We start from the raw sequence: 26012 nt of genomic DNA on the forward strand, positions 1-26012 counted from the left end.
GTTTATTTTACTAAGAACATATTTTGTAACTTCAAAGCAATCCAGCGGTACCTACCAGCAAAATTACTATTCGAAGAGAGCCTTATTTTTAAAACGAATAAACTGCAAATCGCAAACAACGATAAACTGAAGTGTTCATAGGCATTGGCCATTTCCTGTACTGGGAGAGCCTGCTGATCAATCAAGTGAGAGCTTAATAACGCACAGGGGCATGAGGCAGCATGCTGAATGATGCTGCAGCTACACCACAAGTTTGACCTTAGCACCAGATAAGGAGACTCGGCTGTCTTATAAATACACGCTTTCGTGTCCGCAAGTCAAAACAGTTGCGGTCGCTGTGTTACGCTGTACCCCGAGGAGGTAAGTCTGTCCAGCTATCAGTTTCGTTCAGCGCTTATTAATCTTACCTTCTACTTTTCACGAAGACAAAATTAATAATTTGCTAATGGAAATTCCTTTTATGCTGACTAGAGCAACCTTTCCGTCGAAACATCATTCCTTTTAAATTTTATTTATTTATTGATTCATTTGCTGTACATGATACCGCAGTCGGAATCGCTTCAGTGCTAATGCTCCGCCTCCCTGTTGCCGGAATATTGCGAAGTAACTACCAATGGGTCAACGGTGTCTGTTACCGAAAGGTTAAGAGAATTATCGACTAGCGTAAATTTCTACGGGAAACAACGCCCTCTTTTAGATCTACTCAACTAACCGTGGACACTAGGGACTACACGTCGTCATAAATACTTCGGAACAGGTTTATTTCAGGCGTGTGTATTGCATTCAACAGTTGTTGAAAGGAGTTTCCATATCCAGAGGGACCTAAGATTCAGAAAGGTAATTTCTCTACGTCTAGAGCTGCATGATTGCTCTGCAATTCAAATTTAAATACAAGGTTCCATCGATCCACCTTCAAACTATTTCTCTACTGTTCCACTGTCGAATAGCGCGTGAAAACGAACACTTAAAGTCTTCCCATGTCAGCTATGATTTCCCTTACTTTATTACGATGGTCACGGCAAAAGGAGTAATACTAGAGATGAAGGCTGACAAGTGTAATGCAGCAATGTTCGCAGTGTTCTACAAATAAAGGGCAGTCAACTTTTCACCTTCTCCTCAGAGTTTTCTATGTGATAGTTCCAATTTAAGCTGTCCATATTTCTAATCCCTAATCCCTAAGTATTCAGTTGAATTAATAGCCTTTAGATTTGTGTGGTTTATCGTGTAACGGAAATTTAACGTATTCCTTTTCATATTCACGTGGATGACCTCACACTTTCCATTATTTAGAGTCAATTTGCCATTTTTCACATCACACAGATATCTTGTCTAAATCATTTTTCTGTTGGTTTTGATTTTCTGCAGATCAACTGAAACAATCTAAACGGGCTGTTCAGATTATCTCCAAAGTCGTTTGTGTAGATCAGGAACGGCTGCGGTTCTAAAACATTTGCTGCGGGGACGCCAGATATCACTTCTATTTTACTCGACGACTGTCCGACAGTTACTACAAACTGTGATCCGTCTGACAGGTACATTACGAATCCAGTCGTATCACGGAGACGATACTCCACAGGCTCAAAATTTGAAGCCTCTTGTAAGGAACGTTGTCATAAGCCTTCTGGCAACTAAAACTATGGAATGAGCTTGGTATCCCCTATCGATAGCACGCATTACTTCGTGTGTTCTGTTTCTCAGCAACAGTATTTTCAGAATCCTTGTTCACTAAGTGTCAACACATTGTTTTTTTTCCAAGTAATTCATAATGTTCGAATGCAGTGAATGTTTCAAAACCCTACTGAAAATTGTCGACAGTGGTGTGGGTCTATAACTCAGCGAATTACTCCTATTTGCTTTCTTGGATACTGATGTAACCTGTACAACTTTCGTTCTTCTGGTACACATCTTTCTTCAAGTCAGCAGTTGTATATGGCTGCTAAGTATGGAGTTAGTAAATCAGCATGGTTTGAAAGTAACGTAATTAATGTATAATCTGGACTAGAAATGATTTAATATGCTTCGCTGCATTGACGATATCTACTTCGACACTGCTCATACTGGCAGCTGTTCTTCATTCGAATTCTAGACTAGTCTTGGAGAGTAGGTTATTTATTGATGACGTCTCATGCTGAAAGTCGTTAACTCAATTGCAAGCCTCTTGTGTTGTTGTTGCACACAGATTTTTCATAGAGGTATTTAGATTGCTCACATTTTTTAAACTTGTTTCTAACTTTTTGGCGCTCGCGGAGTATTTATGTCCACTTCCAGTTATTTCCTATGGAATATGTAATAAAGAGATTTAGTTGTAATATGGTTTTGTTTACATAGCTACCTTTTAAGCATTAAGACATAATTTTCACATTTTTATTTCTTGTGTTTGGCTTTCGGAACGGGGAACATTTCTGGCAATGATTGGGTTTCCACCCTACCGTATGTTGAGCAATATAAAAATATCTGTGTGCAAAGACAACTCTCGACCGATTCTTAGATTCCTAAGAGCAGGCAACTCTTTTGAAATCCTCCTTCCGAGTGGCGCTATTCTATTGCTCTAGCACTACTTGCAGGCATGCAGAATCTGAGGAATGTTGGAGGGTTTGTCTGCCCACAGGCGCCTGGGAAACGGTCAAGAGTAGTATATCTAGATGTTTATTTTTATAGGGCTCAACAAATGCACGCAAGTGGCAACGAGGGTGGTACCAACCTGGGGTCTTAGAGCGAACGTTTGCAATTTTATTCATGTATGTTTCGGTGTCCACTTCGCCCCTCCCCCGACCACCAATTCGTCGAACGGTTTTAAACAGACCCTAGTCGTTCCATCCCCCATAATAGAGAAAAAACAGCAGTCGCTCTGCACCCCAAATGGGTCAGATCTCATCAATGTGATTGCAGTCAACGACTTCCTTAGAGGGGTCGAATCGTCTGGGGAGTGTCAGCAGCTAAAAGGTTGCCAAGTATGTCGTTCTGTTGTAAACCGCATTCCACATCTACATCTACATCCATACTCCGCAAGCCACCTGACGGTGTGTGGCGGAGGGTACACTGAGTACCTCTATCGGTTCTCCCTTCTATTACAGTCTCGTATTGTTCGTGGAAAGGAGGATTGTCGGTATGCTTCTGTGTGGGTTCTAATCTCTCTGATTTTATCCTCATGGTCTCTTCGCGAGATATACGTAGGAGGGAGCAATATACTGCTTGACTCTTCGGTGAAGGTATGTTCTCGAAACTTCTGAACTATGGTCTTTTTTGCATCTATCGACACCTTGCTGTTTGAAGAATCGCCATGTCTCTGGTGACCTGGCAGGATGCCACGCGTTTCCACCATTACAGAGGAAGGCTGTAGGTACTTTGGAGTCAAATTTAAAACTTCTGCGTTACAATAGGGTAAAACGAATAAGGCTTCAAAAAAATGTTCCTTTGATTCTTTTCCACAGTACAGAACTCCGTAATGCACAAGCTCTTGACATAGTCACACCGTCTTAAGCTTTTGAGAGATTCTACCATTTTACTGTAATATGTTCCACAAACTGCCATGAAATGTACTAAAGGACAGGCATAACATATCCAAGAACCCGATGAGAGTAACACAAACCTTAAATAGTTCTCGAGTCAAATTTCACTCGTGTATTTCGTAAGCAAAATATCACTCGTGCGACAAATATATAACGCAAATAGTATCACCATCTTCACCTCTTCTATAATCAGAGGTGTGTACCAAGCCTCTGAAATTGGTCTATCTCGCTAACAAAATTTGATTACGGTGAAAGACAATCATGGGCTACAAAATGACGCGTGCATCAACGAAGCAGCCTAACAACTTGTGCTTCCATTTGAGGGGAAACGAAGTTTCGGTATCACCTGAAGAAAACGTCTTCATTTTAGAAATAAAGTTGTTCTGTGGTGGTATGCATTACAGGTATCTCATCTCTGAAGAATAACGTTCTGTTATTTTGTGGACTAGAACTGAAGATCTTGGAGTGCTTGTACCCAAATTCCTAACTATATATATACAAAATCTTCCAGTTAGCTAGGTGGAGCATAGACTAAACCCATCACATATCGCTGATGTTACAGTTCACCCACCGCGGCAGCGGAAAGAAATCTATAAACTTCGTTCTCTTACATAATTGACGATAAACCTGTGACACTGTAGCAGCTGCCCAGTGACTCTTAACAGAGGAATGCTCTTAGCTCATTTGTTTCCGTTCTTCAGTCGTGAACACGACAGTGGCTTGAACTTTATCGCTGGAAAACAAAGCAGCTCTATAATATTACATCAGGGAGTTGGAAACTGAAGGTGAATGTCAAAGAAATTCCACATCATGAAAACTATTTTGTCGAACTCTGGAGAAAATTTTGAGATACTTAAACTAGAAATACTTAAACTAGAAATAAAGACCAGGAACGCACGTCTATGACACACATTCCACAAATCTTCGTTTTCCTTATGTCATATCCTCTAGTTCAAATCAACGTCAAAAGCTAACTGACGAAAACAGGGCTGAAGTTAAATTACGAAAATACAGCTGTAATCTTCCATCAACACACAGAAAAGAAAATAGTACAAACGAACATTAAAGTCAATGAACCTGTTCATGAGTTCTTGTCCCTATTGCAGCTGAAATCGACCGGGTTGACAGGAAAACGAATGAAAGGACGAGTAGAAATAGCCCGAAGTGTTGGAGTTTGCAAATATTAGGTAGTAATTTTGAGATGTGTTTTGGAAACTACTTAGTGAGACGGGAGAACAAACATACGAAACAGCTACCAGATCAGAGAGGAAAATGTGAACGTGGTTCTAAAGGAAATGAAACGGTGTCTGGAGCCGCATATAGTTGGGTGAAAGGACCGTAAATGGAAATTCCTTTCCAGAATTGCAGAAATAAGAAATGATTAAGACGATGACATAAGAAATGTGATTAGAGGACATAAAAAACATATAAGAGTACAATAGACGGGAAAGGCCGAATGTCTCCAGGTCTCTTCGTGGAGAAGCGTGACGAAGGCTTTTACCCAGCGACAAATGTAAAATGGCTGCTGCCGATGATTTTGAAATTCGCACACTAATGCAACAGGATATTTAGCCAGAACTGTTATGAAATGTGTGCGTAAATTCGAGAGAGAGAACGAAGCTTCATATTTCATTTCACTGTTGTTCTATTCGTTGCCTTACACTCATTATTAATGGAGCTGCGTTGCTTCAAAAAGTGCCTTTTGTTCTACCCGTTTTTGCATGGAACGTTAGTTCAGTGATGTAATGTCATCAGGCTATTTCCAAGTTGCGATAACACCAAAATAAGCAGGAAAGGGAATGGCTTTTTCTGGTTGTGACACTATCTCTTTGAGATCAAGTACAGACATTGATGCTGCTGATTTATCACAACCTTTAATTACCAAGGTCGCAATGTAGAAAACAGTGTTTACTAGTTGCAACCGCTCAAATGGTCATCAAGTTAGAATACAAACATGGAGTATCTACATCAAGATAACATGTAAGACACCTGTCATTTTAGTATTCACTTCCTCAGAAAAATGTTAACACTGAAATGACCAAGTGTCTTACTTATTTTCTTGCTGTAGACAGCCCATGCTTGTATCCTGATCTGAACATGACCCTCCAAGCAGCTGAAACTAGTGAGCACTGTTTCTACGTTACGATCTACAGCATTCAAGTTTACCGAACATTCTCTCCATGTCGAGTATGTCAGCTAGTAATACAGAATTGATCGTATCATGCATTTCAATTGCTACTTCATAGCGACGACTCCACTGAATACCGAAGAAAAGTGACTTTCCATCATCAGTAGGTTCACCTACCGTTCAGGCAGCATAAAAAGAGATTAACTCACGTCGAATTGAGTTGTTCTTAACATTGGATTAGTGTATTATATTACAACGATCTCGAGGGCAAGAATGAAGTGAAATGAGCCGTAGGTGTTAATGTCATCCGACACGGAGTCGTTCCGATACTCACAGAGCACTTGTTCAATATAGTAGAGGTCGCTGCTAACGTGATTCACTATAGCCAGAAAATGGAACTTCTGGCACTTATGAGTTCATGGAGACATGACAAAAACTTTTATAATTCTTCATGGAAGTTAAAGAATGGAAAACGAGTCACTGTTTTTTTAATCGATCTGCGGGATACATGGACAGCTAAACAGAAAACGCAGATATCTTCTCTACTACTACATTATGTGATCAAAAGTATCCGGACACTCCGAAAAACATACGTTTTTCATATTAGGTGCATTGTGCTGCCACCTACTTCCAGGTACTCCATATCAGCGACCTCAGTAGTCATTAGACATTGTGAGAGGGCAGAATGGGGCACTCCGCGGAACTCACGTGGTCAGGTGATTGGGTCTCACTTGTCATACGTCTGTACGCGAGATTTGCACACTCCTAAATATCCATAGGTCCACTGGTTCCGCTTAGACAGTGAAGCGGAAACGTGAAGGGACACGTACAGCACAAAAGCGTACGGGCCGACCTTGTCTCTTGACTGACAGAGACCGCCGACGGTTGTTTACTAGTTTCAGCCGCTCAAATGGTCATCATTTGTGTGCTCCCTGCCGTCGTTGGATAAGCAGCTGCAGCAGCAAGTCGTATACTCCTAGCTCACTGATTTGTTACATAGTTTAATTCTTAATTTTTTGCGTGTTTTTGGTACTTGCATTGTTTAATTCATAAATTTCGGGCGTATTATAATATTTGAGAGTTGTAGCATCGCGTTTTTAGTACCTGAATAGTGTAAAATGGCGTAGTCTCCTTCCGCCGCCGAGCAGTGTGTCAGCAGTGCGCAAGTAGCAGCATTACTGCATTTACTAGGCAATCTTGTATTTTAATAACCGTTTAAATTTTGTGTCGATTTGTTTGCGCTCTCTGTAGATTAGTTCAGACGTTCTTTGCACAACAGTTTTTAGCATGGATAGGGACTGCAACTGCTGTGTTCGGATGCAGGCTGAGTTGGCATCCCTTCGCTCCCAGCTTCAGGCAGTGTTGGCTTCGGTCACACAGCTTGAGGCTGTTGCCAATGGGCATCACTGTGGGGTTCCGGATGGGGGTTTGTCGGGGACGGCCAGCTCGTCCCACGCATCCCCCGATCGGACTACGACTGTGGTTGCCCGGGATACTGCCCGCATTGAGGCTGATCCCTGACCTGTGGTAGAGTGGGAGGTCGTCTCAAGGTGTGGCAGGGGGCGAAAGACATTCCGGAGGGCTGAACGGAAGGCCTCTCCAGTTTGTCTGACGAACCGGTTTCCGGCTCTGTCTCAGGCTGATACTGATCTTCGGCCTGACATGGCTGCTTGTCCTGTTCCAGAGGTTGCCCCTCAGTCTGCAAGATCCGGGCGGTCGCAGAGGGTGGGCTTACTGGTAGTTGGGAGCTCCAACGTCAGGCGCGTAATGGGGCCCCTTAGGGATATGGCAGCAAGAGAGGGGAAGAAAACCAATGTGCACTCCGTGTGCATACCGGGGGGAGTCATTCCAGATGTGGAAAGGGTCCTTCCGGATGCCATGAAGGGTACAGGGTGCACCCACCTGCAGGTGGTCGCTCATGTCGGCACCAATGATGTGTGTCGCTATGGATCCGAGGAAATCCTCTCTGGCTTCCGGCGGCTATCTGCTTTGGTGAAGACTGCCAGTCTCGCTAGCGGGATGAAAGCAGAGCTCACCATCTGCAGCATCGTCGACAGGACTGACTGCGGACCTTTGGTACAGAGCCGAGTGGAGGGTCTGAATCAGAGGCTGAGACGGTTCTGCGACCGTGTGGGCCGCAGATTCCTCGACTTGCGCCATAGGGTGGTGGGGTTTCGGGTTCCGCTGGATAGGTCAGGAGTCCACTACACGCAACAAGCGGCTACACGGGTAGCAGGGGTTGTGTGGCGTGGGCTGGGCGGTTTTTTAGGTTAGATGGCCTTGGGCAAGTACAGAAAGGGCAACAGCCTCAACGGATGCAGGGCAAAGTCAGGACATGCGGGGACCTAGCAGCAATCGGTATTGGAATTGTAAACTGTCGAAGCTGCGTTGGTAAAGTACCGGAACTTCAAGCGCTGATAGAAAGCACCGAAGCCGAAATCGTTATAGGTCCAGAAAGCTGATTGAAGCCAGAGATAAATTCTGCCGAAATTTTTACAAAGGTACAGACGGTGTTTAGAAAGGATAGATTGCATGCAACCGGTGGTGGAGTGTTCGTCGCTGTCAGTAGTAGTTTATCCTGTAGTGAAATAGAAGTGGATAGTTCCTGTGAATTATTATGGGTGGAGGTTACACTCAACAACCGAGCTAGGTTAATAATTGGCTTCTTTTACCGACCTCCCGACTCAGCAGCATTAGTGGCAGAACAACTGAGAGAAAATTTGGAATACATTTCACATAAATTTTCTCAGCATGTTATAGTCTTAAGTGGAGATTTCAATTTACCAGATATAGACTGGGACACTCAGATGTTTAGGACGGGTGGTAGGGACAGAGCATCGAGTGACATTATACTGAGTGCACTATCCGAAAATTACCTCGAGCAATTAAACAGAGAACCGACTCCTGCAGATAACATCTCGGACCTACTGATAACAAACAGACCCGAACTTTTCGACTCTGTATGTACAGAACAGGGAATCAGTGATCATAAGGCCGTTGCAGCATCCCTGAATATAGAGGTTAGTAGGAACATAAAAAAAGGGAGGAAGGTTTATCTGTTTAGCAAGAGTAATAGAAGGCAGATTTCTGACTACCTAACATATCAAAACGAAAATTTCTGTTCCGACACTGACAATGTTGAGTGTCTATGGAAAAAGTTCAAGGCAATCGTAAAATGCGTTTTAGACAGGTACGTGCCGAGTAAAACAGTGAGGGACGGGAAAAGCCCACCGTGGTACAACAGCAAAGTTAGGAAACTACTGCGAAAGCAAAGAGAGCTTCACTCCAAGTGTAAATGCAGCCAAAACCTCTCAGATAAACAAAAGCTAAACGATGTCAAAGTTAGCGTAAGGAGGGCTATGCGTGAAGCGTTCGGTGAATTCGAAAGTAAAATTCTATGTACCGACTTGACAGAAAATCCTAGGAAGTTCTGGTCTTACGTTAAATCAGTAAGTGGCTCGAAACAGCATATCCAGAAACTCCGGGATGATGATGGAATTGAAACAGAGGATGACACGCGTAAAGCTGAAATACTAAACACCTTTTTCCAAAGCTGTTTCACAGAGGAAGACCGCACTGCAGTTCCTTCTCTAAATCCTCGCACAAACGAAAAAATGGCTGACATCGAAATAAGTGTCCAAGGAATAGAAAAGCAACTGGAATCACTCAACAGAGGAAAGTCCACTGGACCTTACGGGATACCAATTCGATTCTACAGAGTACGCGAAAGAACTTGCCCCCCTTCTAACAGCCGTGTACCGCAAGTCTCTAGAGGAACGGAAGTTTCCAAATGATTGGAAAAGAGCACAGGTAGTCCCAGTCTTCAAGAAGGGTCGTCGAGCAGATGCGCAAAACTATAGACCTATATCTCTGACGTCGATCTGTTGTAGAATTTTAGAACATGTTTTTTGCTCGAGTATCATGTCGTTTTTGAAAACCCAGAATGTACTATGTAGGAATCAACATGGATTCCGGAAACAGCGATCGTGTGAGCCCCAACTCGCTTTATTTGTTCACGAGACCCAGAAAATGTTAGACACAGGCTCCCAGGTAGATGCTATTTTTCTTGACTTCCGGAAGGCGTTCGATTCAGTTCCGCACTGTCGCCTGATAAACAAAGTAAGAGCCTACGGAACATCAGATCAGCTGTGTGGCTGGATTGAAGAGTTTTTAGCAAACAGAACACAGCATGTTGTTATCAATGGAGAGGCGTCTACAGACGTTAAAGTAACCTCTGGCGTGCCACAGGGAAGTGTTATGGGACCATTGCTTTTCACAATATATATAAATGACCTAGTAGATAGTGTAGAAAGTTCCATGCGGCTTTTCGCGGATGATGCTGTAGTATACAGAGAAGTTGCAGCATTAGAAAATTGTAGCGAAATGCAGGAAGATCTGCAGCGGATAGGCACTTGGTGCAGGGAGTGGCAACTGACCCTTAACATAGACAAATGTAATGTATTGCGAATACATAGAAAGAAGGATCCTTTATTGTATGATTATATGATAGCGGAACAAACACTGGTAGCAGTTACTTCTGTAAAATATCTGGGAGTATGCGTGCGGAACGATTTGAAGTGGAACGATCATATAAAATTAATTGTTGGTAAGGCGGGTACCAGGTTGAGATTCATTGGGAGAGTCCTTAGAAAATGTAGTCCATCAACAAAGGAGGTGGCTTACAAAACACTCGTTCGACCTATACTTGAGTATTGCTCATCAGTGTGGGATCCGTACCAGATCAGGTTGACGGAGGAGATAGAGAAGATCCAAGGAAGAGCGGCGCGTTTCGTCACAGGGTTATTTGGTAACCGTGATAGCGTTACGGAGATGTTTAATAAACTCAAGTGGCAGACTCTGCAAGAGAGGCGCTCTGCATCGCGGTGTAGCTTGCTCGCCAGATTTCGAGAGGGTGCGTTTCTGGATGAGGTATCGAATATATTGCTTCGCCCTACTTATACCTCCCGAGGAGATCACAAATGTAAAATTAGAGAGATTAGAGCGCGCACGGAGGCTTTGAGACAGTCGTTCTTCCCGCGAACCATACGCGACTGGAACAGGAAAGGGAGGTAATGACAGTGGCACGTAAAGTGTCCTCCGCCACACACCGTTGGGTGGCTTGCGGAGTATAAATGTAGATGTAGATGTAGACGGTTGAAGAGGGTCGTAATGTGTAATAGGCGGACATCTATCCAGACCATCACACGGGAATTCCAAAATGCAGCAAGATCCACTGCAAGTACTATGACAGACAGGAGGTGAGAAATCTTGGGATTTCATGGTCGAGCGGCTGCTCATAAGCGACACATCACGCCGGTAAGTGCCAAACGACGGCTCGCTTGGTGTAAGGAGCGTAAACGTTGGACTATTGAGCAGTGGAGAAACGTTGTGTGGAGTGACGGATCACGATACAAAATGTGGCGATCCGATGGCAGAGTGTGGGTATGGCGAATGTCCGGTGAACGTTGTCTGACAGTGTTTGCAGTGCCAACAGTAAAATTCGGAGGCGATGGTGTTATGGTGTAGTCGTGTATTTCATGGAGGGGGCTTTCACTCCTTGTTGTTTTGCGTGGGACTATCAAAGCACAGGCCTTAATTGACGTTTTAAGCCCCTTCTTGCTTCCCACTGTTGAAGAGCATTTCTGGGATGGTGATTGCATCTTTCAACACGATAGAGCACCTGTTAATAATGAACGGCCTATGGCGGAGTGATTACACGACCATAACATCCCTGTAATGGACTGGCCTGCACAGAGTCATGACCTGAATCCTATAGAACACCTTTGGGATGTTTTGGAACGCCGACTTCGTGCCAGGCCTCACCGACCGACATCGATACCTCTCCTCAATGCAGCTCTCCGTGAAGAATGGGCTGCCATTCTCCAAGAAACCTTCCAGCACCTGATTTAACGTATGCCTGCGAGAGTGGAATTTGTCGTCATGGTTAAGCGTGGGCCAACACCATACTGAATTCCAGCATTACTGATAGAGGGTGCCACGAACTTGTAAGTCGCTTTTAGCCAGCTGTCCGGATACTTTTGATCACATAGTGTACATCCCACAGAAATTTTACTTCTGGAATAAAGAATGAAGTGGAGATATATCGACATCTCACTTAAATCTAATTCCCGCATTCACTTTTCAACGGCTACATTGCAGAAGTGAACCGGGGTACTTGAGACTCACATTGCTTGGCTAGTAGTCATACAACACTTCTTTCCGTAAGTGGCAGAGCACGCCAGGCCTTCGCAGTGACGTTCCTGTACCGAACTATGTACACAAGAACCGTTCTCTCTTTCAAGACTGAAAACAACACAGCCCTCCCCTTAAGAGTACTAAAATTAAAGGTTTACTTTCACAGCAAGTGAGATGCCGAAAGAGGATTTAAAGTTCAGTGGTTAACTTTATATCTATTGCTACAAATCAAAGAAATATGTCGTCGCCACAAAGCGGCGTTGAATATTCTGAACAATATCCTCTAGCAAAAATATCCTATAACCTGTTATTTTCATTTCAAGAATTGAAGCAAGAATGTGGTTGGGATTGCTACAGAAAATAAAGTATTTAAATATTTAGGTTCCTAAAAATAGAGCCGTAGCAGCTTGAATTATTATACATCAGTCATGGAAAAAGATCACTATGTAGAATCCACAGTTCAGTTGGAACTGGTCTCTGATTTAAGGTTACAATGTTATTATATTTCTTATACCCACCTTTTTATCGGGAAAAGTGAGTGGGCAAGAACAATAATCTTTATTGCAATTGCAAAGGGAGACATTATTTCTTATGTCATACGTATTCTCTTTTTTGGTATTTGAAGGATTACCCACATAAAAATTTTTGAAATAGAAAAATTGTAAGATCTTTTCTAACTTCCGTACATGAGTGATAGAAATGTGTCAAGGGCGCGTAACAGCAGCCTGCACGCTCTACATAATTCATTAGACGATTATCCTTAAACATTGTAACATCGTAAGTTAAGCATTGAACTTCAAATTTTGAGTCGGTACCTCATTTGCTGTATGTGATTTCGAGCGTCATTCGAAGTGCGTCAGATCAGTCTGTAAACTATTTAATGCCCTACTTTTAAACGAGCCATTGCTCAAAACATTTAACCATTTTTTAATTATTTTATTTTCCGATTTTGTTCAGAAAGCATTATATACCACACCAATACAACCTTTTCACGCAAAATAGATAAGCTGTGAAAATGATCTTCTTGACAACTCATTTGTCTGTTGCTGTTCTCGAAATGTTCTAAACTTAGTGCCTGATTTCAAAGTAGACCATTTTAAAAATCAAGTATCACATCACTGCAACTTTCTGAACGCAAAGTAGCTACGCCTTGAAGAAATCAACTTTTTTAACACGCCATTTACGTAGCTAGCAGCAGCTGTTCCTAAGCTATTTCAGTTTTCCCTCAAATCAAAAATTAAATTTTTTTAGTATCCTGATTGCTTTCAAGCAGTTAAATCTTTTTAGAACAATTAGATCCCACGCTGATCAGTCTATACCCATTTTGTTCTTTTCTCACTCTTCGACTGGCTCTGCCATTTCGGACAAAAAGCCATCTCATAATTTACCGTCAGTACACAAAGTTTTTCTTTATTACACTGATTATCTTCAAGTTATAATTTTTTCAAAGCTAGACCTCACGCTGATTTATTTCATAGCCTGTTTGTTCATTTCCCACTCTGCGTTTGACTGTGGAAATTCGGACTGAATCACTTGTGTAATTTCTCTTCGCTCAGTCAATTGGCCAAACAGGACAGCCCTCAGATCTTTGAACTACCATAGGCTTTTCTTTTGGTTTTGTAAAACTGACCTATGAGTCACAGAACCAGAGGGAAAAACCGTCCTCATAGTTCCACTTCCACATCTACAGTTAGCAAGCCACTTTATGACGTGTGGCAGACCTTCTGGGAACGCTGTCACTTCCCTGATTCACTGTTCCATTGGTGAATGGAGAATGGAAAGAATAGCTGTCGACATGCCTTATGAATGGGAATTTCGTTTATTTTCCCATCATGCGAGATGTCTGTTGGAAGCGTAGTACGTTGCTTGATTCTTCTTCGAACGTACGCCCCGTCATTTCTATATCTGCCATTTTCAAATCCGTCTGACTTCGGAAATTAGCTGTGTTGTAAGGTTCTTTCGTAGAACCATTGGGTATTCTTTACAAGCCGAATTTATATGTTCATTTATTTACTTGCAGGTAACTACAATGGCGCCCATAATTCTGTATAATTTCGATCCCAGTCCACCATGTTTCCTGGTGCGAGTCATAGCTGACATACTTGGAGTGGAACTCAAGAAAATTCCAATAAAAGACATAACCAAAGAGATGGCTGCTCCTGAGATGACAAAGGTAACGTATGCGTACCAACTTCAGCAACACTTAATTGTTCCATTGACAGCGTCTGAGATACTACCTGTTCATTATACAACTGTGTGTAGTGACACAAAAGACGAAAAACAATAGAATACGGGACAGCAATCAGTAACAGTATTCTATATGAAGTGTTGCTGTGTTTTACGAACGATACTGCGTGACTACTCTTTCCTTGCACGTAAATAATCCTATAGTCCTATAAAGTCACACTGCAGCACACACCAACTCTTCAGAGCTAGTAATGAAATGAAACATACCACAAAATAGGACTTATATTCGCAGTAAGTGAAAGTAATGAAACATTTAATGGTTGTGAAACTGATGAAAATTTCGTATATGTAAGTGAATTAGCTAATTTCAATGTATGAATGTGTAGCACAGGGTAATTTAGGGTCATACTTACGTTGATGATAAGGTATCTTACACTGAGTACTTTAATTAAATGAAGTAATGTTCAGAAATGAATATTAATTTTACATTTCATAGCGATAACTGAAGCTGATAGAAACTGTTGAACGTGATCTTAGTAAATTGCAATTAGTCATTAGTATTAAGCATACTGAAATATCCGACGCACACTTATTCATGACCCCTCTTCCATACGATCCGAAAGTAACTCCATAAATTGTATTTTGCGAACACTTATGACGTCAACGATCCAGTTCGTGCCACGTTGCTATGTGTGGAGAGAAATTTCTTCCAGTTACGATATTTCCTGTGAAACTTTCCTTTATACACCCAGTTTGTTTCCCAGCCACTACGTACTGCTTCCTTCCCCCCTCCCCCACGAACCATGGACTTAGTCGTCGGTGGGGTGGCTTTCGTGCCTCAGTGATGCAGATAGTCATACAGTAGCTGCAACCACATCGGAGAGGTATCTGTTGAGAGGTCAGACAACTTTATGGTTCCTGAGGGGGAGGGGGGGGGGGCAACAGACTTTTCAATAGATGAAGGGGCGGCAGTCTGGGTGACTGACTGATCTGGCCATGTCACATCAACTAAAATGGCCTTGCTGTGATGGGACTTAAGAACGGCTGAAAGCAAGGGGAAACTACTGCCGTAATTTTTCCCAAGGGCATGCAACTCTACTGTACGGTTATATGACGATAGTATCCTCTTTGTTAAAATATTCCAGAGGTGAGATATCCCCCAATCGGATCTCCAGGCGGGGACTACTCAGGAGAACGTCGTCGCCAGGAGAAACAAAACTGACATTCTACGGATCGGAGTGAGGAAAGGTAGATCCCTTAATCGGGCAAGTAGGTTAGAAAATTTAAAACCGCGAAAGGATAGGTTGAAGTTAGTTGTAGTGGGTAAAGTGAAGTTCGGTGGCAGGAACATATGGTCAGGTGAATACAGGTTTATAAATACAAAATCAGACCGCGATAATGGTGTGGGTTTAACGACGAATCAGAAAACTGGAATGCGGGAAAGTTACTATGGACAGCGTAGTGAACGCATTGTCGTAGCCAAGGTAGACACTAAGCGCACGCATACCACAGAAGAACAAGTTTACATACCAACCAACTCCGCAGATGATGAAGATATTCAAGAAATGTATCATGAGATAACAGAAATTATTCAGATGTTTAAAGGAGACGAAAATTTAATTGTGCTGGTGGACTGGAATTCGATAGTAGGAAAAGGAAGAGATGGAAAAATAGTAGGTGAATATCGAACGAGGGAGCGGAAAGAAAGAGGAAGCCACCTGATAGAATTTTGCACAGAGCACAATTTAATTAGTATCGCTAACATTTGGTTTAAGAATCGTAAAAGAAACCTGGAGACACCAGAAGTTTTCAGATCGATTCTATAATGTTACGACAGAGATTTAGGAAACAGATTTTAAATTGTAGGACACTTCCAGTGGCAGATGTGGACACTGACAGCAATTTATTGGCTATGAACTGAAAATTTAAAACCGCTACGGTCGCAGGTTCGAATCCTGCCTCGGGCATGGATGTTTGTGATGTCCTTAGGTTAGTTAGGTTTAACTAGTTCTAAGTTCTAGGGGACTAATGACCTCAGCAGTTGAGTCCCCTAGTGCTCAGAGCCATTTGAACCATTTTTGAAAATTTAAACTGAAGAAATCGGAAAAAGGTAGAAAATTTAGGACGTTGGATCTGGCTAAGTTGAAACAACCAGAATTGTTGAGTTTCAGAGGGAACATTAGGCAACATTTGACTAGAACAGGGGAAAGGAGTACCATTAGAAGATGAATGATTGTCTTTAAGAGATCAAATAGTGAAGGCAGCAGAGGACTAAATAGGGAAAAAAACAAGCCCTAGTAGAAATCCTTGGATAACACAAGAGATACTGAATTTAATTGATGAAAAGAGAAAATTTAAAAATTAAGCTGGCGAAGTGGAATATAAATATTTAAAAAATGAAACTGACAGTAAGTGCAAAATGGCTAAACACGAGTGTCTGGAGGACAAATGTATGGACTCAAGAACATATTTCAATAGGGAAAGATGGGCACAGCCCACAGGAATATTAATGTGGCCTTGGGGGGAAAAATAGCTGTATGAACATCAAAATCTCAGACGGAAAACCAGTCCTAATCAGAGAAGCGAAAGCTGAAAGGTGGAAGTAGTTTACAGACGGTCTGTACAAGGGAAACGTTCTTGAAAGCAATGCTATAGAAAGGGAATTTGATATAAATGAAGATGAGATGGGAGATACTATAATACAAGAAGAATTTGAGTTAGCTCTGAAAGATCTAAGTCGAAACAAGATCCCAGGAGCGGACGATATTTCGTCAGAATTACTGATAGCCTTGGGAGAGCCAGACATGGCACATCTGGTGAGCAAGATGTATGAGACTGGCGAAATACCCTCAGACTTGAAGAAGAATGTAACAATTCTAATTCCTGAGAAAGCAACTGCTGACAGGTATAAAAATTATCGAACTGTCATTTAATAAATCATGGCTGCAAAATAAGAACACGAATTCTTTATGGAAGAATAGAAAAACTGGTAGAAGGCGACCTCGGGAAAGATCAGTTTGGATTCCGGAAAAATGTAGGAACACGCGAGGCGTAGTGACCCCCCCCCCCCCACTTATCTTAGAAGATGGTTTAAGGAGGACAAATCTATGTTTGTAACATCTGAAGACTTAGAGAAAGCTGGAATACTCTCTTTGCATTTATGAAGGTAGCAGGAGAAAAATACCGGGAGTGAAAGGCTATTTACAACTTGTACAGAAACCAGACTGCATTTACAAGACTCTAGGGGCATGAAAGGGAAGCAGTGGTTGAGAAGTGAGTGAGACAGTGTCGTAGCCTATCCCTGAAGCTGTTCAATGTGTATATTGAACAAGCAGTAAAGTTCAGGAGAAGAAATAAAAACTTCAAGGTTTCCCAGTGATATCGTAATTCTATCAGACACAGGAAAAGACTTGGAAGAGCAGCTGAACGGAATGGACAGTGTCTTGAAAGGAGGATATAAAATGTTCGCCAACAAAAGCAAAACAAGGATAATGGCATGTAGTAGAATAAATCAAGTGATGGTAAGGAAATTATATCAGGAGACACTTCAAGTAGTAAATAAGTTTTGCTATTTGGGCAGCAAAATAACTGATGATGGAAGAAGCAGAGGAGATGTAAAATGTAGGCTGGTAATGTCAGACAATCATTTCTGAAGAAGAGAAATTGTTTACATCGAATATAGATTTAAGTGGGAGGAAGTCCTTTCTGTACGTATTTTTGCCTCGAGTATAGCCATGTATGGAAGTGAAACATGGGCGATAAACAGTTTAGACAAGAAGAGAATAGAAGCTTTCGAAATGTGGTGCTACAGAAGAACGCTGAAGATTAGGTGGGTAAATCACGTAGCAGATGAGGAGATACTGACTAGAACTGGGGAGACAAGAAATTTGTGGCACAGCTTGGCCAATACAAGGGATCGGTAGACAGGACACATTATGAGAGATAAAGGGATTACCAATTTGGTACTGGAAGGAAGTTTGGGGGTTAAAAGCAGTAGAAGGTGACCAAGAGATGAATACAGTAAGGAGATAGTAGTTATTCTTAAATGGAGAGGCTAGCACAAGATAGAGTAGAATGAAGAGCTGCATAAAACCAGTCTGTCGACTAAAGACAACAACAACGTACTACTGCACCATTCACTGAATGCATGCTTGCAAGTTGTTGTAACAAGTAATGCGCCATTTTCGACAACCAATCATGAACTATGAACAGTTGTAAACTTCACCTTGGACGTTGTTTCTCAAGTTAGTGCCACCAGCGTCCATGGAACTGGAATTTGTGTGTAATGCAACGCAGACAGTTTACAGACAAGTAATTGACTCACAGTACTTTTCGAAAACACCGTGAGACTGCTACGGTCGCAGGTTCGAATCCTGCCTCGGGCATGGATGTGTGTGGTGTCCTTAGGTTAGTTAGGTTTAAGTAGTTCTAAGTTCTAGGGGACTGATGACCACAGCAGTTGAGTCCCATAGTGCTCAGAGCCATTTGAACCATTTTTTTCCGAAAACGTAGTACCACCTGAAATATTAATGTCCACTTGCTGATTCTTTATCTCTGAACACCCAGTTTAAGATTCTCTACTGTCTGTATAATTTTAACACTGTATGTAATGTTTGTTGCAGTTTTGGTGTCTTCTTCGATATTTAAATCTTTTCGTAGAGTCAGATACGAAACTTCTGTACAGCATGTTGGTCCAGATGCATAAGGCCATTATTATTTATTATTTCAGAAAAATCCGCAGCGTACGGTTCCAACAGTGGATGACAACGGGTTGTACCTTGCAGAGAGGTAAGTACAGAGTACTTTAAAAACTAATTAACTCTTTCAGTAATAAGTTGATATAGCAGTATCAGTAGCAAAATGGATGTGTACGCCGTATCTGTAAGGTACACCTATGAGTTTAACTTGGCACTGTTGTAACTACTACTGGCTGTCTGGTGTTTGTTATTAAGTGCTTCTATTTCACATTAAGAATTTGTGTTTGTGCATCGAACTCTTTACATTGTTCTGCTGTAGAAATTGCAACTATGTAAATATCTACATCTACAGCATACTGCACAAGCCACCTAACGGTGTGTAGCGAAAGGTAGTTTCTGTAACACTATCTCATCGCTCCAACCCCGTTCCACTCGCGAATAGTGTGTGGGAAGAATGATTGTCGGTATGCTGTACTGGCTCTAATTTCTCGAATTCTCTCCTCGTGATCAATGTGTTCTCCCGAAATTTAAATAGTAAATCTCTCCGTGATGCACAACGTCTCTCTTGTAACGTTTGCCAGTGGAGTTTGTTTAGCATCTCCGTGACGTTCTCCCGCCAGCCAAACAATCCCGCCGCTCTTCGTTGGACCTTCTCTATCTCCTCTATCAGTCCTACCTGATAGGGGCCTCAGATAGACGAACAGTACTCAAGAATCGGGCGAACAAGAGCCTTACAAGCCACTTCTTTCGTGGATGAGTTACATTTCCTTAGGATTCTCCCGATGAATCTGAGTCTGGTGTTTGCTTTTCCCATTATCTGTTTTATGTGGTCATTCCATTTAAGGGCGCTCTGGATAGTTACGCTTAGATATTTTGCGGCAGACACTGTCTCCAGCTGTTTGTCATCAATGGTGTAGCTGTACAGTAGTGGATTTCTTTTACTATGTACACTCAATATGTTACATTTATGTACGTTCAGGGTCAACTGCCAGAGCCTGCACCAATCATCAATTCTCTGCAGGTCGTTCTGCGAATTCTTAAAATGTTCTGGCGTTGCTACTTTCGTATAGACAACTGCATCATGTGCGAATAGTGTTAAAGAGCATCCGGCACTTTCTACTAGATCATTTATATATGTTGTAAACAGCAGCGATCCTATCACACTTGCCTGTGGTACTCTGGATATTACCTTCACATCTGTCGATTTTGTCTCGTTAAGAGCGACGTACTGAGTTATATCTGCAAGAAAGTCTTGAATCCAATCGCAAGTCTGCTACGATACTCCGTAAACTCGGATTTTTTTCATTAAACAGCAATGTAAGACGTTGTCAAATGCCTTACTAAAATCAAGGAACACGGCATCAACCTGAGCGCCGTTGTCCACTGCGCTGTGGGTTTCATGGAGGAACAGAGCGAGTTGTGTGGATCTGTCTTACGGCCTTTGTTAAAAACGGGAGTGACCTCTCTTTTTTCCATTCGTTAAGTACCTTTCGTTGCTCAAGCGATCTACAATAAATTACTGCTAGAAGGGGTGCAAGTTCTTTCGCATAATCTTTACAGAGTCTTATAGGTATCTCATATGGACCTGACGCCTTTCCACTACTAAGCGATTGTAGCTGCTTTTCAATTTCGCCATCGATTTTCTCAATATCTGTCATTTCGACGTTCGCACGACAATTGAAAGGAGGGACGGTGTCACGGTCAGCTGCCACTTTTGTAACTACTGTTGGCTGTATGGTCTCTGCTGCCCATAGCCAAACTAAACAACTAAAAGAAGGTGCTACTACAATCAGTTGTGAGTCTCATCATACAACCAAGAAAATAAAAAATGCAGTACATATACCGTAATACGCGTAAAAAAGTAGTCTTTACCGCACGTAGAAAAACCTGCTGATATCTTCCAGCGAACGCTCTTTTGTTATCGATTGAAACAGTGCTATAATTTGGTTGCGATGGCCAGTGAAATGCGATGCAGACAACTCTGCACTGCGTCCGTAACGCTTGCCCGGCGTACTTGGATTGAACTGGTAGTAAAGTAGTATGATTCCACGCGGAGCATAAACTTCTCGAAGCCGAAGTTAGGCAAAAGGATATGTGGACCCACAGTGGTCTGCTTATTGCCATCGTTAGATTGCCAAGGCAAGGCAGTGATCCTGGTTAGGGTTAAGCACGGTGCGGGCGTAACAGCCAAGGCCGTGCTTACACAGTGCTGACCCGCCAGCAGCGCCTCTAACTAGACGTCCCGTCCCCCGGGCTGGCAGGCTGAGTGCAACAGACAGGAACGTTCTATCAGACCGCGAACCCGTCCGCCCACTAGCCCGTTTGAGCTGTCTGTGCGCTCTGCTTGCAATATTAACTCGTTACCTGTGCTGCAGCGGAACTTCCACCTGTCTTCAAGCATCCTAAAAACATGATTTTGACGTTGTATAAGTGTGTCATTGCTTGTACATGTCAACGAACTGTTAGATTATCATGATAAACGACTCTACCCCACCAAAATTCAACATGTTTAATTGTGTCATCGTATCCTTGATTTGCACTGTTTGGAAGTTAAGACGGTTGGTTGGTTGTTTTTGGGGAAGGAGACCAGAAGCGAGGTTCAAATGGCTCTGAGCACTATGGGACTCAACTGCTGTGGTCATCAGTCCCCTAGAACTTAGAACTACTTAAACCTAACTAACCTAAAGACATCACACACATCCATGCCCGAGGCAGGATTCGAACCTGCGACCGCAGCAGTCGCACGGTTCCGGACTGCGCGCCTAGAACCGCGAGACCACCGCGGCCGGCCAGAAGCGAGGTCATCGGTCTCATCGGAGTAGGGAAGGATGGGAAAGGAAATCGGCCGTCCCCTTTGAAAGGAACCATCCCGGCATTTGCCTGGAGCGATTTAGGGAAATCACGGAAGACCTAAATCAGGATGGCCGGACGCGGGATTGAATCGTCGTCCTCCCGAATGCGAGTCCAGTATCTAACCACTGCGCCACCTCGCTCGGCTTGGAAGTTAAGAATCCACTCGGATAAAAGGCACTATGTAATTCTTGCAGCTGTCTCTTCGAATCGTAAAAGAAATACTTTCGTGGGTACTCTAAATGGTTCAAACTTAAGAGGCAATATTTAAAGTTGTGCGTTTCATGATAGCCAATGGCTGAAAGACATCACGCACTTAACTGAATCTTTGCTGTGAATGCAGGTTTATATTAAACTCAACTGCATTCGCCACGTGAAAACCAATAGCCGGACACTTATGGACATTAATATGGGTTCTGTCCACACTTTGCCCTTTATGACCGCTGGAGACTTCCAGTGACGCGTTTTAATGTCTATGGAGGAATGGTACCCCATTCTTCCTGCACAGCCGAAAGCTGATGTTGGGTCTTCCCCAATCGTCTCGTAAAGGGTGAATAAGGGAAGCTGCGTTCTCGGTTCAAAAATGGCTCTGACCACTATGGGACTCAACGTCTGAGGTCATCAGTCCCCTAGAACTTAGAACTACTTAAACCTAACTAACCTAAGGACATCACACACTTCCATGAGTGCGCAGCTCGTGGTCGTGCGGTAGCGTTCTCGCTTCCCGCGCCCGGGTTCCCCGGTTCGATTCCCAGCGGGGTCAGGGATTTTCTCTGCCTCGTGATGACTGGGTGTTGTGTGATGTCCTTAGGTTAGTTAGGATTAAGTAGTTCTAAGTTTTAGGGGACTGATGACCATAGATGTTAAGTCCCATAGTGCTCAGAGCCATTTTTGAACACATCCATGGCCGAGGCAGGATTCGAACCTGCGACCATAACAGCAGCGCGGTTCCGGACTAAGTGCCTAAAACCACTCGGCCGCAGCGGCAGGCCAATTCAAGCAATTTTTTATTGTTTTTTGAAACCTTTTCAAAAAGGTAGGCCAGTATCTACCTATCCACGCCGCTCTTCGGGCACAGAAAAAAACATACAAGGAACATGAAGACATAAAAACAGATGTACATGTAGGATAAAAACAGGAGACAGACAAATGAAAAATAAATGAAGTCGTTCACGGAAGGCACTGGTTGCACAGGGAAGTCAGCTCAGTGCACAAACGTAGACTGACGGTTGAACACATGAACGTAGGAGCACTGACGAAGAAACACCGTTGTACTAAGACGAAGAGAAACACTAACACAGTGATGGCGATCTTCGGCGCACTATAAACACACTGTTGCACGAAAAAAAGGGGGTGCTGCCACAGGTAAATATGGGAGGGTAGAGGGGAGGGGGGGAAGGATGCCAGGTGTAGAGAAGATGGAAGGGAGAGGGTATGGGGGTGTGGAAGCCCAGGGAGGGGGGAGGAGAGGGAGGGAGGAGGGAGTAAGTGAGGACGGAGAGAAGGGAAAGAGGGTGGTCTGGAGGAAAAACACAGGAGGAAGAAGGGGTGGATTAAATCTGGTAGCAGGGGTAGATGGAGGGGACGAGGGCATCATCCGGGAGGGGAAGTTGGCGGAAGCCACCTGGGGCAAGGGCATGGAGTGTGGTAAGATGGGGAGCAGGTGGGATTCAGGCGTACAGGCGCGGCAGCGGATGGGGGTGGGAAAGAATGGGAGAGACAAGCAGGTGAGGGCTTCAAGCAAATGACATTAGTAGTTTTATATTTATAAAGCAGATTGATAATACTTAACTTTAATGATCAAAGGTGTCGGAAACGATGGGCTACATAAATCCGAGTCCTGGCTATACATAATGTTCAAACAACAAATGGATACGGATCACTGCAATCTCATATCGTAGCACTCTCTGCTAAGCCGTTTTAATACTAAGCGAATATTCTCCACTAACGTCCGTGCGAGGCTTCTTGCAGAGGTCGCTCCTGGCGAGGCGCTGTCCTTGTCAGCTGGCTATTGGCTGACGTTACCTCACCGCCTTCTCTGGTCTCGCGTTCTTCCTCTACGTTCCGGCGCATGTGGTTACGCCAGAACAGAGAAAGTAGTGACGTAGGACACAGGGGGTCTGTAGCGAAGTTGACATTCTCACTCTACTCAAAGTTGTTCGTTTGCGTTCAGGCCGAAAGTTTGAGGGCCAGTCCAATTCGTGAATGTTATGGACCACAAACAATTGCCTCACAGATACTTCTGTAAGACAGAGAGCGTTGTCATGTTGACGCAAACGATCATTGTCTCCGAACTGTTCATCTAATGTGCGCAATGCACAATGTTGTAAACTGCTTTCATATTATTCGGCATTTAGCGCAATAAGAGTTCCCCACCCTAACCACTAAGAACACCCGCATGCATACCACCTTTTACGTACTTCACTGTTGGCACTGACTTACACTTGATGAGAGGTAGCGTTCTCCAGGCATTTGCCAAAGACAAACCTTTCCGTCGGATTATCGCCGGTTATAACGAAACGCATCACTACAGGTCACTCGTTTCTAATCACTCATCGTTCAGTGACCTCACTTTTTACACTAACTCGAGCGTCGCGTAGCACTGGCTACAGAAATGTTCTTAACTGTCTAACCACAGTCATTGTAGTACTGGTACGACTTTTAAACTCACGAATGAGTCCTTCGCTGATTGTGTATGAATTTTCAAAACCGCTTAACGGTTGCTGTCCATCAGTACAGGGGGTCTGCCTGGTCTTGGTTTAGTTGCGGTTTTTCGCGTTTCCGCTTCACAGGTACAGCACTCGGACAGCTTTCAAAGGTTTGAAGAGTCACTGAATGATTTTTTACGTAGTTAAAATCCAGCAATTACTTAAAAGTCACTGAGGTCTCCTGACCTAATATTGTAGTAGTAGTAGTAGTAGTAGTAGTAGTAGTTTCATTTATTCCTAGATCTCTTTTGCAAGAACACAGGACATGTCTTACTGTTACAATATAAGAGCAATAACAAGAAACTTTTAGATTAGGAAATAGGATACTTTAAGTAGAAAATGAGTTTCGCTATTTGGGGAGCGAAATAACTGATGATTATTGTAGGCTGATTCTTACAGAGAAGACAGCAACGAGCCACTATTAACACTGCTATTTATTTCAGTAAATAGCACAGTAACCGGTTTCGAACTGATAAGTCCATCATCAGACGGCTGTTCACAAGATCTGCAAGATACGCTTTACATAATCGTCAGTTTCCGATTTTTATTCTTCCACTGAGGCGTTATCAGGAGAAAGAAAACTGGCGTCCTACGGATCGGAGCGTGGAATGTCAGATCCCTTAATCGGGCAGGTAGATTAGAAAATTTAAAAAGGGAAATGGATAGGTTAAAGTTAGATATAGTGGGAATTAGTGAAGTTCGGTGGCAGGAGGAACAAGAGTTTTGGTCAGATGAATACAGGGTTATAAATATAAAATAAAAAGGGTTAATGCAGGAGTCGGTTTAATAATGAATAAAAAAATAGGAGTGCGGGTAAACTACTACAAACAGCATAGTGAACGCCTTATTGTGGCCAAGATAGGCACGAAGCCCACGCCTACTATAGTAGTACAAGTTTATATGCCAACTAGCTTTGCAGATGATGAAGAAATTGATGAAATGTATGATGAAATAAAAGAAATTATTCAGATAGTGAAGGGAGACGAACATTTAATAGTCATGGGTGACTGGAATTCTAGAGTAGGAAAAGGGAGAGAAGGAAACGTAGTAGGTGAATATGGACTGGGGGTAAGAAATCAAAGAGGAAGACGTCTGGTAGAATTTTGCACAGAGCATAAGTTAATCACAGCTAACACTTGGTTCAAGAATCATGGAAGAAGGTTGTATACATGGAAGAACCATGGAGATACTAAAAGGTGCCATATAGATTATACAATGGTAAGACAGAGATTTGGGAAAGAGATTTTAAATTGTAAGACATTTCCAGGGCAGATGTGGACTCTGACCACAATCTATTCGTTATGAACTGTAGATTAAAACTGAAGAAACTGCAAAAAGGTGGGAATTTGAGAAGATGGGACCTGAGTAAACTGACTAAACCAGAGGTTGTAGAGAGTTTCAGGGAGAGCATAAGGGAACAATTGACAGGAATGGAGGAAAGAAATACAATAGAAGAAGAATGGGTAGCTCTGAGGGATGAGGTAGTGAAGGCAGCAGAGGATCGAGTAGGTAAAAAGACGAGGGCTGGTAGAAATCCTTGGGTAACAGAAGAAATATTGAATTTAATTGATGAAAGGAGAAAATATAAAAATACAGTAAATGAAGCAGGCAAAAAGGAATACAAACGTCTCAAAAATGAGATCGACAGGAAGTGCAAAATGGCTAAGCAGGGATGGCTAGAGGACAAATGTAAAGATGTAGAGGCTGATCTCACTAGGGGTAAGATAGATATTGCCTA

General features: G+C 42.8%; 1 protein-coding gene across 1 annotated transcript in view; it reads left to right on the forward strand.

Annotated features, from left to right (window-relative positions):
* Positions 1-271: 271 nt before the first annotated feature.
* Positions 272-26012, forward strand: part of LOC124595868 (glutathione S-transferase 1-1-like) — a 34884-nt gene continuing 9143 nt past the window's right edge. Inside the window, exons 1-3 of the mRNA XM_047134774.1 lie at positions 272-360; positions 13853-14005; positions 18749-18807. Coding sequence (XP_046990730.1) covers positions 13862-14005; positions 18749-18807 — 203 coding nt within the window. The 5' untranslated portion in view covers positions 272-360; positions 13853-13861. The remainder of the gene's footprint in view (positions 361-13852; positions 14006-18748; positions 18808-26012) is intronic.

The sequence above is a fragment of the Schistocerca americana genome, chromosome 2 (assembly GCF_021461395.2).
Source record: "Schistocerca americana isolate TAMUIC-IGC-003095 chromosome 2, iqSchAmer2.1, whole genome shotgun sequence".
Lineage (NCBI taxonomy): Eukaryota > Metazoa > Arthropoda > Insecta > Orthoptera > Acrididae > Schistocerca > Schistocerca americana.